The sequence below is a fragment of the Rhinatrema bivittatum genome, chromosome 1 (genome assembly GCF_901001135.1).
Source record: "Rhinatrema bivittatum chromosome 1, aRhiBiv1.1, whole genome shotgun sequence".
Lineage (NCBI taxonomy): Eukaryota > Metazoa > Chordata > Amphibia > Gymnophiona > Rhinatrematidae > Rhinatrema > Rhinatrema bivittatum.
The window spans coordinates 55,933,718-55,952,147 of NC_042615.1; the positions used below are offsets into that span (position 1 = coordinate 55,933,718).

The 18,430-nt window shown below is 42.7% G+C and overlaps 1 protein-coding gene across 1 annotated transcript in view; it reads right to left on the minus strand.

The window, feature by feature from the left end:
- The window catches only part of LRBA (LPS responsive beige-like anchor protein), a 1,658,631-nt gene that overhangs the window by 1,323,704 nt on the left and 316,497 nt on the right, over window positions 1-18,430 (minus strand). The window contains 1 exon segment of the mRNA XM_029605291.1: window positions 9,479-9,576. Within this exon segment, the coding sequence (XP_029461151.1) occupies window positions 9,479-9,576 (98 nt within the window).

An 18,430-nucleotide genomic window follows, 5' to 3' on the forward strand; every position in this document is an offset into this window, starting at 1 on the left:
AAAAAAAGCTGATATATGATGTTTCCCCTGTGGATCTGAAGGTCATATCTGTTAATGACCTGAAAGTAGGGCTATGTACCTACAGTCTTATTTGATGTTACTCTGCTTTGAAAATAAACCCTACTGATCCCATCTGGAAATGTCTGGCCTAATGATTACCCAACCCAGTCTCCCACAAGGTAAAATACTGACACTGTAGGCTGAAGTGACCACCACTAAAACTGCAACCTTCCAGATCAGGTACATAAACCCACATGAGATCAGAGGCTAAAAGGTCACTTTTGTCAACTGGGTAAGAAGCACTTTAATGTCCTAAGATGCCGCAGGAGGCTTGATGGAAACCTTCGATTGAAGCAAGCCCCATATAAATCTGACAGCTACAGGCTGTACAGAAATGGGGTTCTTTTTGCATGCCAGTAATAACTACCAATTGTACTGGATGAACTCCAACAGAGCTGATATTTAGGCCAGACAAAGATGTAGAAGGTATTCAAGCAAGTTTTGTGTGGGACAAGAGGAGGGATCTAGGGCCTTGCCCTTATACCAGACAACAAACATTTTCCATTTAAAACTGTAAAACCTTCTGGTGTATTTCTTCTTAGAAGTTAAAATAGCTTCAAGCACTTTTTCAGACAGATCAAGGGATCTTTCACGTACTAACAGCAGCTGACAGTCGGCACCAAGGCACCATAACAGAAACAGGAGGCAGAGGCATAGTCAGGTAGGCAGAGTTCAAGCAATGTCAGGGGGCAGGCCAAGGTCAGGGCAGGCAGAGTTCAATCATAGTCAAGAGGCAAGCAAGAAGTCAGGACAGGCTGCAGACAAGCCAGAGTCAAGGGCCACAGGTGAAAGCAGCAACAAGAACAGCAATGCACATGGAATCAAAACCTGTTGCTCAGGCATCTGCTCAGAGGACTGAGCTTCTTTTATAGGAAAGCAGTGAAATCCTGTGTGCTGGGCTGGTGAGGTCCCTTAGACAGAGCTGCAGGATGTATCAGATGATCATAATGACAGGAACCATACAGGACTCAGAACCTTGAGGTTCAGAATGCTCACCCTGAAGCCAAGCAGCATTTTACAGGATCTTATTACATCTCCTTCAACATCAAGGCTGTGAGGTTTTAGCCACTAAAGGAATAGGAGGATGCATGTACAAACCACCTATTCCCCAATGAATGGAGAAGGCATCTGCTGCTTTCTGATGTCCTCCTGGAACAGAAAACTCATGCCTTCTTGTTCAGTGCTGTTGTAACCGATCTCTCTCTTAAAATACTCATAGCATAGACAAACTAATTGACCTATCCAGTCTGCCCAAATGAGATTCACTCTCTAGCCATCTACTAAACTGGGTAAACAAGCACATGAATTCCCATATTCAAACTAACACCAACTCCCCCATATCTCTAAATCAGTACCCATCCAAAACAGGTCCAAACCTTGCCACTGCACTTGCCACCACAATTTTAGTCACCTTTCTTTTTGATTCTCATAAAACATCCAGATCCAGGGGCGGATGGCCTAATGGGGCTTCAGGCATTCCCCAGTGGACCAGTCACATTGGTCACATGATCAAAGTCAGCAGCATGACTGCTGCATCAGTTGCTTGCTGTGTTCCTGCGCTCCGGTGAGCAAAGAGCCTAAAGAAGTCGCTAGCAGACAATCTGGTTCGAGCCGCTAGACCCCGGTCCCTGATCCATCATATGCGCACCCAACAGGGGCAACTTGTGTCAAAAACTACCGATATATGTGAGGTGTTTCGCACCTTTTATGGTACCCTGTACAAAGCAGACTCTGACCTGCCCCCCAGCAATGAGCAGGAATTTTTTGGGGACCTTTCATTACCACAAATTACCACCTCTCAGAGAGGATTTTTAAATCGCCCTATACAATCCTATGAGGTGGTCCAAACCATCACTAAAATGCCATTTGGGAAATCCCCTAGCCCTGATGGGTTCTCCTATGATTTTTACAAGATGCTTCGAGTACATGTAGTAGCCCCGTTAACAGAGTTTTATATTGATAGTCTGGCTAGGGATGTCTTCCCGAAGACATTCAATAGCGCTCACATTATAGTACTTCCTAAACATTATAGTACTTCCTATATGTCCTACCTAAGTCTAGTATAATAGCAAATGTATGTTCGGATGTGGTTTCCATCCAACGAGGAGTCCGTCAAGGATGCCCGCTGTCTCCACTTCCGTATATCCTTACGATAGACCCATTATTACGTAAGATTATGGCAGCTGGGGAGGTGCAAGGGTTCGCGAGGGCACAACATCAGTTTAAAGTGGCAGCATTTGCGGATGATGTTCTTGTGTTCTTGACGAATCCCGCTACATCACTAGCGCCCTTACTGTTTATTCAGGAGCAGTTTGGCTCTTTTGCTGGGCTAAAAATTAACAGGGAAAAATCTGAGGCCATGGACGTTACGAATAATGTCCAATCTACCTGGAGTGGCGAGTTCCCGCTTCGATGGGCTATTAACGATATTAAATACTTGGGGGTTAGAATTCCAATTTCCCTTGACACGCTATACCACATAAATATTGCACCGAAAGTCAAATATACCCGGGAGGTTTTGAAACAATGGCAAACCTTACCGCTTTCCCTGAAGAGCCGCTAACACTTATATCAAATGATCATACTGCTTAAATGGCTCTGTATTTTACAGATGCTGCCCATCCGTCTCTCTCCAAGCGATAGTCAATGTATTGATAAAACCCTTAGACAGTTTTTATGGGGGGGGTAAGAAGGCTCGCATTCCTCTCTGTATATTGCAAACCACTATTAGGGCAGGCGGTTTGGGTTGCCCCAACTTAGTCCAATATAACTTAGCCTGTAACCTTCGCTTTATTAGTGACTGGCTTTTTGACACTTCCCATTATGTACCTAACCGCCTCCTTACTACGTGGTATAGGGTACCCTCTTTAAATTTCCTCTTGCATATGGATACGCGGAAACTCCTTCTATCCTTAAAAGATCACATTCTAGTAATGACTTGTAGGAAAACGTGGGCCCAGATATGCAAAACACTTAAACAACCATTGGGTGTGACACCGATGCTGACCATGGTTGATATCCCTTTGTTTTCACCAGGGATGGGGACATCCCCTTTTTTGAGGTGGAGGGACAAGGGCCTTCAGTATTTATACCAACTGCTCCACCCTCAAACAGGGGAATTATATAGTTTTGCCGATTTGCAACTTCAATTTTAGATACCCCGGGAAGATTTCTATGCCTTCCTGCAAATTAGAAATTTTATGCAGTTCCATTCCGATACCTGGCGGATGTTTAATAGTACTACTGCTTTACGGACACTGGTCTCTTGCACCTCTCCGAAAGGACCAAAGATATCCCTATTTTACAAGGAGTTGGAGGCTTGCTGTGCAGAGCAACAACCTCTGAAGGTGCTTTTCACTAAATGGACTCGGTGGTCTGTGTTTACTTTGACTTATGAGGCTCTCTTAAGGACTCTCTCTTCGGTCCAATCTATTACAACTAACGAAGATTTCAGGAAAACTCAGTACAAATTTTTATGGCAAGGGTTTATCTCCCCAGAGCTTGCTTACAAGCTTCAGATCTGTGACTTGCCTACCTGTAAAAAATGTGGAGAAGCCCCGGGTTCATATTAACATGTCTTTTGGGAATGCAAATGCATACAACAATTCTGGCAAGATATCCAAGAGTTTTGCATATCTCTCTGGAAATGTAATTTCACTCTGGACCCCAATATGTGGCTGTTTGGTACCCAGACCTCTTCACGTGCCATTAAAACAACTCCCATGTCCTTATATTTAGCTAAGGCGGGGGCAAAAAAGGCAATATTAACTCACTGGCTAGCAGACCGCGCCCAGACGAAAGACCTTTGGTTTAAACAGATGTTGCAACTTTGCACGCATGAGATTTATATCTTGCACCATCAACAACCTTCCAAAACAGCAGACGATGCAAAGTTTTCGGCCCCCTTTTTACAATATCTCCGACCCAGTCCTTTGGTCCTTAGAGAGGAGCCATGAGGGAACTGCAATTGAACCCAGCGTATTAGATACCGGTGGATATGTTCACCTTTGTGCATAACAATCCGCACCGCACCGGATTGGCCTTTGGGATTCTTACTGTATATCAGAGCACAATCATCTATCTCCACTAGCTTGTTGCTGATGTCTGATGGGTACTTATTGGTACTATGTCTTTTTTTTTATTATTATTAATCCGCTCAAGTCACCTCAGCTTCATCTCCCATCTCTGAGTCACCACTAATTTTCCTCAGCCACGGGAGGGGGGGGAGTTTTGGAGTATTGGCGGGAGGTGGTTGTTTTACATTTATGTTTTTTTTGTGACAACACTGTATTCATTATACCGGGCATTATGATGTTTTCTGCTCTCTGCCATTCATACGGGGCAGATTTTTAACTACCTATATGTGAATGTTTGCTGATAAGTAGACGGCATGGTAGTTTTCCTTTAGTGATCTAGATAGTATTTTAGAACACTATATTACAAGATTCCATGCTCTTCAATGGATCACATGTATGTCCCCATACATATGTTGGTTTGTAATCTTACTGTAATGTCACAGTGTAAAATGGTCATTATTGTTTACCTTGTTATACAATGCAAAACTCAAATAAAAATTTTAAAAAAAAAAGAGGAAGGTCTTTAAAGCTTTTTTAAAGTTTTTTACATCAGAGATCTCCCATAAAGGATCTGGAATATAATTCCAGAGTTTGGGTCCAGCTACAGAAAAGGCAGGATTTCTTATAATATTGAGTCTGGCTAGCCTGGGAGAGGTAATATCTAACAAGTTTTTGTTAGCTGACCAAAGTTGTCTTGAGGGTTTGTAGAGACACAGTGTAGTGCTTAGCCAAATCAAATCTTCATTATGAAGTAGTCTAAATATGAGCATTATGATTTTATATTGTATACAGTAAACTGGAAGCCAATGTAGTGAGTATAGTATCAGATATGATCTTTGTCTAGTGCCTGTGAGCATTCGTGCTGCAGAGTTTTGAATTATTTGCAGAGGGTGAGTGATGATTTGAGGAAATGCAAGAAATGAGTTACAATAATCTATATTGTTTAGAATCAAGGATGTCTTGGGGTTCAAGCAGAGATTTTAGGCATTTCCGGAAATGCAGTTTATAGAAGGCATATTTAACTATGAAGAAAATATGGGTTTGCACTGAGAGATCATAGTCAAGGAATACTCCAAAGCTCTTTGCTTTGCAGACACTCTGGATATAGTGACCTTGGAAATCAAGCAAAGCAGGGATCGTAGATGGACATTTAATAATGGATAATTTATTTCATTTATAGACAGTCGTTCTAGTTTACAATCACAGTGGTTTTCAAGCTAAAAATGCAAGATAAAATATCAAAAACAAGAGATAGTTAAAAAACATTCAAATAAAACAATTGTTAATACAATATAATTCCATAGGCACAATAGTATTTCATTTTTTGCAATAAGTTTTAATCTGTTTTTCCTAATCCCCTGTCCCTTTTCTCCTCCGTGAATACATTTTCAGTGTGTTAAGCTTTTCTTTGTCGGCCTATCATTTTAGTAGCCCTTTTTTGAACTGCTTCCAAACTCTCAATATTCAGCCTGCAGAGCTGAGCACACTATTCAAGATAGAATCTCAAGTGTAGTGGTGATTATGAGCCAAGTCAAATTAGGTCAATGACCTGGAATCTTTTTGCAGCCACACAAGCTAAAAAAAGTGGCCTCAGTGTGCCAAAAGGATCAGGAAGTACAACCAAGGCAAGAGGAGGTGGCATCTGAATCACACACAGGCTGAAGGGAAGGAGGAAGAAACTTTGTTAGCACACTGCACAAGCCAAAGGGAAGAGGGTGGCAGGGTCAGCACCCTGCACGTCTGGTGTGGTAATTGGATCACCCCCAAACCTTGGGAAACCTGAACTCTGTATTTTAGATCCAGTTTATGAGCCATAGGAAGACACAATGTTGGCATCTTGAAGAGTTTATGAACCAAGAGCTGCTAAGTCTGCAGGAGAATGAAGGAATTGAAGCCCAAAGACATCTTTCTGGAGTTCTTTTCCTTCCTGACACTGATGGTCAGTATCTTTGACAGCTGATCCATATCCAAAACCTTAGAGTAGCAGAGATCATCCAGAGGTGATGTATGCTGAGGAAATCTGGAAGATCTGAAGGAATCCCTGTGGAATCTTCCTCCTCTTCTAACCACAAGAGAACACTGGTTGCTTGGAAACTTTCATATTTTGTGTGCACATCCCACTCATCTGGCTCTGTAATCTTTAAAAAAAAAAATTGGCTGTTCTCTGGATAGGTTTCAAAATCCAGAGGCTTGGCCTGTTTGAGGTGGTGGCTGAGGCCTGGATGTCTTGGGCTGTTGAGAATGTGCTCTGAGACAGCCTAGTTGGCCTCACGCAAGATGTAGGTGGGTAGTATCTGCATGGGCGATAAAATGGTTTTCTAGGATCCCTTCTCGTGGATCTTCTCACAGAGGAAGGGGCCTCGGTAGTAACTGTGGATAATTAACACAGGGTCTCATTATGGTCTCTTAGTTGAGCCACTGCGTCTTGTATCTTGTCTCCGAATAGGTTTTCACTGGTACATGGCAAATCAGCAAGTTTGTCTTGGACTTCAGGTCTCAAGTCAGATGCTTTCAGCCAGGCCCACCTCCTGGCGCTGATGTCCGTCGCCGACAAGCTAGAAGCTGTTTCAAAGGAGTTGAAAGCAGCACGAACCTCATGTTTCCCAGCCTCAAGGCCTTTAGTATGGCATTGAGACTATCTTGCTGTTGTTGGGGAAGAGAGTCGACTATTCCCTGAACCTGCTTCCAGAGATTCCTTTGATACTGTGTCATGTAAAGTTGGTATGCAGCTATGCATGACACTAGCATAGAGCCCTGAAACATCTTGCAACCCAAAATATCAAGGAATTTTTGGTCTTTGCCAGGAGGTGTTGAAGAGTGAGGGCACAGTCTTCTGGCCTTCTTCTGTGCAGACTCAACTACCAGGGACTGATGGGGGAGTTGTGGCTTTTGGAATCCAGGAATATGTTGGTCCAGATAAGTTGCATCTGTCCTCTTATTCACTGGCCTGACAGTACAAGGATGCTCCCAGAGACTGTGCTGAAGATCCACTAGCACTTCAAGGACAGGGATAGCCATTACTTCTTTCGGAGAATCAACAAATTGGAGAACTTCCAATGTTTTATGGCATGTGTCCTCCTCTGTAATCAGGTCAAAGGGGATTGCCTCTGACATCTCCTTACAAAATTAGCAAAGGAGAGGTCTTCTGGGGGAGATTGTCTCCTTTCTTCCGGAGGAGATGTTTCTGATAAGATGTCCCCTCCATGGATGTGTCAGTGTCAACATCTTCCCATGTGTCAAAGTGTCTCTAGTCGAGATCCTGAGGTAGGGAAGAAGGTTGGTACTGTAGGACATGTTGGCACCGATGGATGCTTCGATGGCCTCGATGGAAGATGCGGTAGCACCAACTTGGATTTCAGTGGCACCGAAGGCATCAAAGGGAAACGTGGGCCTCTCAGTCCAGAGAGCCCTGATGGACCAGGCATCGGTTCCGGCATCGGTGGAGTTGGTGTTGAAAGGGGACTGGAGTCCGTGCCTTCGTCTTCTGAGGACCCCGTAATGGGAATCGGGGCTTCCAGAGACTTTGCGGGTTGCTTTGGCATCGGTGGCCCGGATTGTGTCGGAAGGGCACCGATGAGCGTATCCAATCGTGTTAGCAATGGTGTAAATATCGATGGCGTCTGTGTCGGTATGGGAGCCGGCATCAATGGCTGTAAGTCTCGGACAGCATCGAGCACTGCCTGGAGGATGAAACCGTCCAGTTCCTCCCTGAAAGCTGGTATAGATATTGCAGCTACAGGGAGAGGCAGGCTAGGCGCTACTGGCACCTCCATAGGAACTTGTGGAGGGGCTCAGTACCCGGCACTGATATTGGTGTGTATCGCCTTGGTTTTTCGGGTGGAGAGGGGGTTAAAGGCTCCTCTACCCGTGTCCTCTTCACAATCGGCTCGATAACCATTGAGGCCGATGCGGTGTCGGTGCCAGCACCGGGAGTAGACTCGCGTCTGTGCCGGTGTCAGTGCTTCCCTCGGTGCTCGGTCCAATCTTTCTCCGGCACAGAGGAAGATATACGGATGCCCTAGATGGAGTCTGTGATGGGCGGTCACCACTGCCCTGGTGCTCCCAAGCGAGGTTTGATGACCAGTTTCTTCGATGCTCCTGCTGGTGAAGATTGGGTTGATGTCAATAGAGTCAGCTTGATTTTAAACAGGGTCTCCATCTTGTCGAGACGAGCCCACCTACCCTTTGGAGTCATCTGGGCACAACTTGGGCAGTGAGAAACGTGTGATGAGCCGAGGCACAGCACACAGACATCATATGTGGGTCAGTAATCAACGTGGTACGGGAGTATTCCGGGCATTTTCTGAAACCTGTTGCCATGATGGCAGAAGTTGAGGCCCAAAAACGATCGATGGCCTGTGAAGACAGAAAAAAGGTGGGCAGGAACCAACCAGAGATGGTGATTCTTTACTCACCGAGCGATGAAAACAATATCGCGATGGGAGACCCCTATGAGGGAACTTTTTTAAAGAAATAATCTTCAAGATTTTCCCGTGAGGACAATTTTTGTGAAAGTTCTCACAGAGCTCCTAACTGCGAGGCAAACTGCAGAGCAGAAAAAAAGACCGAAGGGAGACCCTTGTGGCTACAGGGATTATGGCATGCTGGGAATGCTCAGTGTGCCAGTCAAAAGTTCTAGAAACTTTGACAGAAAAGTTTTCCCGTGATAGGGCTCAGTCTAGTGACGTCACCCACATGTGAGGACTACCATCCTGCTTGAACTGGGAGAATCAGCACTAGCATAAATCATCATCCTGATACTGCTCAGTTCTTTATCTCTATTGCTCTTCCATTTCCGCTATCACTTTACCCCTGATGACTGGATTTAGCACTGCTGCAGATGCCCAGGATCAGCAAAGAGTCTGATTGACCACCAGTGCTTACAGCTCCCTCTCTGTATGAAGAAAAACTGCCAGTGCCTAGGTTGCTCATTCCCCTGCTTCTTCCATGTCACAAGAGAGTAGTGCACAGGATTACCTATTCTTTCCATAGACTGCTTTCTCTACAAATAAGTACACTGAAAAAAAAGATGGCTTCTAAAATAACACGGAGCTAGTGTCTCACACACATGCAGGAGAAGCAAGGGCACTGGGACCAGATCAGAAAAGCATCTCTGCATCTCAACTTCTTACCACCCGCAGCACTGCCGCAGGTACATTCCACCCTGCATGTTATCCCTGCTGCAGCAGCTTCCCTATCATGTAGCTTGCTTTTGTGCTTCTATGACACACCATTCTCCTAATTTTCTTCTGTAGTTCTTACTACCATTGCTTTCCCCCTGCCTGCACAACAAATTCAATTTCTGAAAAAATATCTAGCTTCACAACTCCGCTGATTCTTACCGCAGTCCATTCCTCTGATCAAAAGCAGGGATCATGGAACTTGGATGCTCGGACATCAGAGCTACAAGCAATTGCAGGACATCCATCAAATTGTCATCCTGTAATTAAAAATGAGCAATGTTCAAAGTTATAATGCTTCAAAAAGCTACAGAAAACAATTGGTCCTGTTAGAGTTCCAAGTTTTTTCCAATACTGTTTTCATACAAAATGTAAACATTTTAAACTATTAAACTTGAGAAGGAAGAACACTTTTTGCCCTATGGCTTTTTCATAACTGTTTCAAACATGCATTTCATAACAGCAGTGGCTACTCCACACAATATTTTGCCATGAGCTCTGCTATTCATTGGGTGCCTGAAGCCACCCAGTTACCAAGTCATGTAACTCAATTTTTGCCAGACCTCCATATTGAATAAGTGTCTCTCTCAGAACATTGCTATATACCAGCAATAATCAAACTTGGGGCTTTCCAGTGTCTCATTTTACACTTTAACTCCAGAGAATTTATAAAGCAGCACAGACAGAACCAATCTTTAAATTCTGAAGATTACAAATTACACCCAAATATGATTCTTTGAAACTTATTGCTCACAAAGGTCCCAGGAAAAAGTCTAGTACCACTGCTGTAAGCCTTTGGCTTATCATGCCGCAGTCACCTACTCTAGACATAGAAACAAACATAACAGATAATGAGCCCAATTTTATAACAGCAACTGCAGAGCTGAAGTCTGCAAGTAGAAAGCAACCACAGACTTTAGCCCAAATTCTCAAAGCAGACTTGGACTTAGATGTGCATTTTGAAAATCAGGACTATGCTTAGAAACCCTGCATACTTATGCACACACATGTATACCTCCCCCAAGCAGATGTAAATACATTTGAGCACTTTTTTTTAAAATCAAAAGTATGAATGTAAATGATTTTCCATTCTCCAACTCCAACCTTACCCCTCTATCCCACATGTCTTTCTTGTGCACATAAGCAGATGCACTCAACTTTACATGCACACCCCCCCCAGGTAGTTTTCAAAATCTCAGTCACATACATAAAATCAGATTTTATGTATGGAAATGCTTTTGAAAATCAGGTCCAAGGACTGAGGTTCATTCTCCCTTGCTACTGCAGTACTATAGACCTTACTTGATTCTCTGGATTTACCTTGGTTTCCCAATCACTAACAGGCTTCCCAATCACTAACAGGCCGATACAGTACACTGTACTGTATCGGCCAAATGCCGATACAGTACAGTGCGCGTCCAAATGCCGGCTAACAGCCAAGCCGCACATTTTACTTTCAGAAATTAGCGCCTACCCAAAGGTAAAAACTGCTTTTCTGTGCACCCTCCGACTTAATATCATGGCGATATTAAGTCGGAGGTCCCGAAAGTTTAAAAAAAGTAAAAAGAAATTTGAAATAAGCCCGCGGCTTGAAAACCAGACGCTCAATTTTGCCGGCATCCGGTTTCTGAACCCGTGGCCGTCAGCGGGTTCGAGAACCAACGCCGGCAAAATTGAGCGTCGGCTGGCAAACCCGCTGACAGCCACAGCTCCTGTCCAAATAGAGGCGATAGGACACGCTAATGTCCCTAGAGCCTCTTTTTACCGCCAGGCCTAATTTAAATAAATCTATTTACTGAATCGCGCGCACAGGAGAGTGGCCTGTGCGCGATTTTACTGTATCGGCCCGTAAGAAAGATATTTTTAAGTACTTAAAGACAAATTTATTTATTTATTTTAAATTCTTATATCCCGACATTCCTGTATGTCATACAGATCATACCGGTTTACAATGCAACAGAACAGTCGCATGGTAGCGATGCATTGAACACACATGGGTCCCCAAACTGCAGCCCACAAACAATTTTTCTGGCCTACTGAGTCCCTGCATAGATAACATTTGCAGGCTGCCAAAAATACTCTGGGGAAGCTTCCAGTCTCCTACCATATGCTCCTCTCCCCTACCCTGAATGGTGCACCAGTGATGTCATTAAGCGGGGCTATGGGGAAGAGGATGAGAAATACAGCCACACTAAGCAAATCCCTCTCTTTATCATGGGCTCCCTTTCTGCTTCCCAGAGCCTTTTCGGTGCTGCTGCAGCAGCCAGCATCCTCATCTGCCATACTTTCTTCCCTGCTGGCAGAACAGCCAGGATTCCTCATGGGAGGCTCCGGAGCCTCTTCACTGCTGCAACCAGGAACCTCACAGGACTCCCTTTCACCTCTTCACTGCTGTGGCCAAGATCCTTGTGTGACACCCCGGAGCCTCTTCACTACCATGGCCAGAAGCATCCTCGGAGCCACTGGAGGTAGGAACATGATAAAATTGGGAGAAGAAGGGAGATGAAAAAGGGGTTGCTACTGCTGCTGGGAAGAGGTGTTTGGGCAGAGACGAGAGATACTGGCCAGGGGCAAGTATCAACAGGAGAAATTAAAACCTGTTTACTATTTGAAGAATTTCTTTCTACTGTTGGCAATCAAAACTGCCCAGTATCTTCCTCTTTCCCTTCCACCCATGCTCAGCAGCAATAGTACCTCATAAGAACATAAGAAGTTTTCATACTGGGTAAGACCCAAGAGTCCATCCAGCTCAGCATTCTGTTTCCAACAGTGGTCAATCCAAGTCACAAGTACCTGGCAAGTATCAAACATTAGATAGATCCCATGCTACTAAAGCTGGTCATAAGCAGTGGCTAGTCCTTAAGTCAACTAATAGCAGTTTGTGGATTTCTCCAGGAATTTCTCCAAACTTTTTTTTTACACCCAGCTACGGTAACTGCCTTAACCACATCCTCTGGTAATGAATTTCAGAGCTTAATTGTGCACTGAGTGAAAAAATGTTCTTCTGTTTTAATTGAGCTACTTGCTAACGTCATTTATCCGTTCAAGTTCTTTCATGTTGTGTCTTCTCCAAGCTGAACAGCTCTGACCTCTTTATCCTTTCCTCATAGGAGAGCCATTCCATGCCCTTTATTTTAGTTGCCCTTCTCCATTGCAACTATATCTTTTTAGAGATGCAACAATCAGAACTGCACTCTGCATTCATGGTGCAGTCTCACCATAGAGCGATATAGACACATGATATTCTCTGTTTTATTCACCATTCTACTTTCTAATAATTCCTAACATTGTTTGCTTTTTTGACTGCCACAGCACACTGAGCTGACGATTTCAATGTATTATCCACCATGATGCCTAGGTGGTAAACTAACATGAAACCTATCATGCAACTACAGCATTGATTATTTTTCCTATATGCATCATCTTGCACTTATCCATATTAAATTTCAACTGCCATTTAGATATCCAATCTTCCAGTCTCGTAAATTGGATATCTAAATTGCAATTTATCACAATCTGCTTATGATTTAACTACTCTGAATAATTTTGTCATCTGTAAATTTGATTACCTCACTCATTTCACTCCTTTCCATATCATTTATAATTATATTAAAAAGTACTGGTCCAAGTAGAGATCCCTGAGGCACACCACTGTTTACTTTTTTCACTGAGAAAACTGATTTAATCTTATTCTGTTTCCTGTTTTTTAGCCAGTTTGCAATACACACCTCTTTTCACTTCCACCCAGTGCTTTTCTATCTTTGGGCCCCATTCTGTTTGCAAACATGAAAATATTTTTGCTATTAAGAATTTGTTTGAAAATGAATGGGCATATAATTACTGTTTATTGTGAGAATTGCACTGCTGTTCAAGCTCTCTTGTATTTGTTAGGACAGCAGAGGTAAGGTAAGAAGTTGTGAAGTTTGCTGCAAAACTTTGACACTTACTTATGACAAGGACCCAATCGGGCTGGTGCAATATTGTGCACAAGTTGATGCGCATCCATAAACCCTTATGCAATAAGGGGATTAGCATGTCCAAAACACACGTTCAAACCTGCTCGCAGCTAATAGCGCTCATCACATGTAAATTAATGTTGATGAGGCTACTGGCTATCACCTACTTATGTAAAAAATAAATGTGCGCCCAACATGCACATTTTTACTCTCAAAACTTATTGCCTGCCCTGGAGCAGGCATTAAGTCTTAAAGAGCCCCTAAAGTTAATAGAAAAGTAGAAAATACTGCTTTTCAATAGTTCCTCCGACTTAATATTATGGCAACGTTAAGTTGGAGGAAGCGAAAAAAAGAGTAAGGTACACATTTTTTTTTTTTTAAATGTCTTGCCAGCGGTCAGGTTAGGAAAATGGATGCTCAATTAATGAGTGTTCATTTTCCTAATCCGTGCACAGCCATTTCTCCTGGGCGTCCAATGTCGGGGGTGGGGGGGGGGGTGATACAGATGCACAATTTCCCCTAGCGCCTCCTCTTTAACCTAGCGGCTCATTTGCCTACTGCATCACGCACCCAGAAGTGGTGGATGGGCGCGCATTAGGAAAGCGGGTACCCAGTTTGGATACACAGTTTTAGCATGTCTGTATTGCAGCAGCCTAAATATGAGGGCATGGGATTTAAGCTGCTGTACAAAGTACACTATTTTTCCATGCCTTACCTCCCTAATTGTCCTTTACTTTCTACAAATTATATCATATTTTTAGGATTTCCTTTTCTTGGGACTACTGAAGAACTCATGCAAGGATATCTATTGCAACATGTCTACTAAGGGAAAAAAGAGGAATATAGATTCAAACTACAGAGTGTTCAAACCAAGATTGTCAGACAGTTTTGTACAGTGCAAGGAAAACATTTGTCTCATTTAGGAGGAGTCTATTTAATGAATACAATATTCATCAACATAGGGTCATCACAGAAATATATGATTCTGCAAGGAAAGATGCAATGTATCAAAATTACTAGACTTAAAAGTGGACTACAATAGACTTTTAAAGAAAAATCTGAAGTAAACCTGTCATCTGCTCAAGCCAGTTTTTTTAATGTTGCTAAACTAATTGTGTACAGTGGGAGACCCTTTACAGATGAAGGCTTTGTTAAACAGCACATGACTACAGCTGCTGAAGAGATATACCTGAAAAAAAATACTCTGTTCTGCAATTTTCTCTTCAAGTGAAATTACAAAAGAACTGAAGAAATGTGAGATAGTTATCCAGCTGCAAACAAATCTAAAAAGGTTTTCTATTTTTCACTTGCAGTCGAAAGTAAATGTGACAGAACAGCTAATTTTTTTCTTTTCTTTATGAAGTTGACTCAGATTTCAGCCTCTCTGTGGAGCTTGCTGGTTCTCCAAATTTTAGGATAGTTTATTAATTTATCACACTACTTACAATTATAATTCAAGTCCCAAGGGTGTAACAGGTGATAATAGTTTTGCACAACTTTGTGAAACCATCAATAATTTGGAATTAGACTAGACAAAATTAACAGATATATCAATATTGATATCTCAAGCCGGGTGGGTAAAAGGAAGGGATTCATTGGCCACATAAATAGGTTGAACATGGTCCTGCACATCCTGTACAAATCCACTGCATAATTCATTAGCAAGCATTATAAAGTACAATACTGCAAAGGGATTCCACCTTGAAGGTAGTGTATCCTGTGTTAATTTTATCCGAGCTATAGGGAGATATCCCATGTTTTACCACTGACTGCACCAAATATGAATCATAATAGCCAAAGAAGGAGGCAGATAAATACTGACAAGCCAAGACAGTGTCTCAGTGGAAAAAGAAGAGACCTTGCCCAGATGAGAACTTTACACTGAAGGATACTTTATCAAGATCTGCCTGCCTGCATGCTCCTTTATAAATAACCAAGGCAGAGGGACAATGCAGCAGTTAAGCTCATAAGCCAAAGTCGTGGACCGGCCAAGGCAAGTCCAGACCTAAGACGGATCCCCACTCTTGGAAGAAGGGGTACAGTCTGAGACAGAAAAACCACGGACTCTGGCATACAGCTTGGCATGCAGATGTGGCAGTACTCCCCCCCAAAGAAATGGAGGTGGGGGGGGGAGACCTGCATTGTGGCAGAACTCCCCCCTGAAGAAATGGGGAAGGGTAAAAGACCTGCAATGTGGCAAAGACCTTCCACCCACCGCCTGATTATGCTTGAGCTTAAGCATATTTATCAGCTAGAAAGAATAAGATGGGGAAGCAAATAGAGAGAGTGAGTGAAAACCAGAGGAGCAACCCTCAAAGTGACCCCTGAAAGAAAAGGAACCTGAAGAATGAAAGGGGAGTCTGAAGCAGACCAGAGCCTCCTGCTATCGAGGAGGGAGAAGACTAGGTGTGGCTAGACCACCAGGTTAGCAGACCAGAGAGAGGAGACGCATTGCTCAGGTTCAGAGACTGACACAGAGCCTGAGATGGTGAAAGGAAGCACCAGAGCCAGGCAAGTATCAGAGCCAGGAGCAAGTCTCCTTCCCGGATCACCTGCCAGCTCTGCCAGTACCAAACCCAGGAAGTAAGCCTTCTCCGCTGCCCACTTTCTCCAGTCCTCCAGCCAGCATCGGCTTCAGAGGTAAACAAGAGGAATATTGCCTGAAGTTGGGTCCAGGGGTAAGTAAGTTAGTAATAAGTATGAATATATTAAGCAGGCTAAGGTTTGTGTCATGTTTGTAACCACCCATGGTACAGAACTTTATTTAGGGTAAACTGGTGCTTAGTGGCCAGGATCTTAGAGACAGGAATTCTTATCTTCTAAATGCTAAATTCTACCAAATCTGAAAAATAAAAGTCTATTTCTGAGGAGAACATCCTTTTTCCTGAGCTTAGGATTGTGAAGTAAAGTGGGAAAGCAACTGGAAGTGTCCTGTAGCAGGCAGGTTCCTGACCCCTAAAAATGTGCTTACAAAGCAGACATTCTATCACAGGCAATTCCAGAAATTTCCATTTCATCTTGACTGTGTATGGAGGCATGGGGTACCACACAAGTGCAATTGATGAACAGGGGCAGAGTAAGAAAGTATTTTTATAAATTGCTTCCTGAAATTAATAAATTTGAATTGACACAGAACAAATCTGTCTGTGAGTTCACCAATCCAGAATGGAAATTGTATATCACCTTTTTGATTGCTATGTTTGAATTCCCTTAATCTACATCTGCAAGGCAAGGGGAAACATATCAGGTATTCACATATAAAGGGGCTGAAGGTAAACCTAAGATTGCTTGCAAAACAACCTTACTTAGATATTTTATATACTGTTGTTCCATGAGAATTTTGCATTCTCATTTATTTTTCATGATTCGATCATCTTTTGTCCTTCTTATCATATGTCTGCTGGAGCACCAAATTCCATTTCCAGTTTTAAAAAAGTGTGAAAAAAGTGTGCCAAAACACTAGAAATGGTGCAATGTAAACTGTTGTGATCTACACCTCTGGAACCACAGTATAAAAAAAGCATGAATAAATAAATACATAAAATGAGTTTCAGCAAAGATTATATGAACTATATACCTGCAAAGACATTCACTTTTTTCAAAATCCATTTGAAGCTGCCTTAATTCGAGTTGGTCGAATTACAAGCAAATCAAATAACCTTAAATTCTATACGCCAGCTTTCCCTATGAGACTTATCCAAACATTAAAAATTGGCTCTTAAAATGTCCACCATCTTTGGCAGCACCTATGTGAGCAAACTTTCTCAAAAATAAAATTACATAAATATCAGCTGAGATCAAAATTCACTAACAAACATCTGCAGTCATTGAGACCATGTGTGACCACCCTGGAGTCTAACATTAAATTTGTCAGTCGGAAACAAGCTCACAATTCACACACAATTAGAAGAAAATGTAGAAATAGCTTTTACTGAACTTAAATATTTCAAGAATGTTAAGTATAAATGTATATCATTTGCATTTTTCTGTTGTACTTTGCCAAGAGCAATGATTTTTTTCATGATGCATTTTAAGTACAAATTCATTTTGACAATAGCAAATTTTGTTTATTATTCCCTACTTAGCAAACTCCAAGACACACCCCCCCCCCCCCCCCCCATGCAAACTCCTCAACCATCTCAGTAGTTTAAAAGGTCCAATATGGTCCTCATTCCAAAAAGTTTGGGGACCCTCTAATCTATCATATTCCTCCTTGTCTTCCTTCCCTCCAGGGCAAAGGTTCTCAACCCAGTATTCAGATCACACATAGCTAGGTAGTTTTCAAGATATGCATAATAAATATACATCAGATAGATTTGCATACAATAGAGGCAATGCTGCTAAGTGTGCCCAAGAAGTGGGGTGACAACCACTGGTCCAGGGTATACATATTAATGACTCATCTAACACAGCGGGACTGTAAACAGATTCCAAAGTTGTGTGGCCTGTAGCACACCGGTTGGTTGTCAGCCCTTAGTAGGAGAAGCACATTTAAAGTTGTGGAAGAAATGAAGCTGCCATTAAGGATTGAACTGGGGTGGAATGCTACTCTCTACATTGGCCTTTTAGAAGGTGAAGGAGACACTCTGGCAGATCTGAACAAGTCCCAGCAGAGACAGGACCCACTTCTATATTCTCGCACCCTTTCCCCAGACCACAGCAGATAGAGCGCACCATCAGGCTGGCAGTATGGGTGATTCGGTAATAGCATACACTATAGAAGCTATTGCTCTTAGAACATAAGAACATGCCATACTGGGTCAGACCAAGGGTCCATCAAAACCAGCATCCTGTTTCCAACAGTGGCCAATCCAGGCCATAAGAACCTGGCAAGTACCCAAAAACTAAGTCTATTCCATGTTACCATTGCTAGTAATAGCTATTTTCTAAGTCAACTTAATCAATAGCAGGTAATGGACTTCTCCTCCAAGAACTTATCCAATCCTTTTTTAAACACAGCTACACTAACTGCATTACCCACATCCTCTGGCAACAAATTCCAGAGTTTAATTGTGAGTTGAGTGAAAAAGAACTTTCTCCAATTAGTTTTAAATGTGCCACATGCTAACTTCATGGAGTGCCCTCTAGTCTTTCTATTTTCCGAAAGAGTAAATAACCGATTCACATCTACCTGTTCTAGACCTCTCATGCTTTTAAA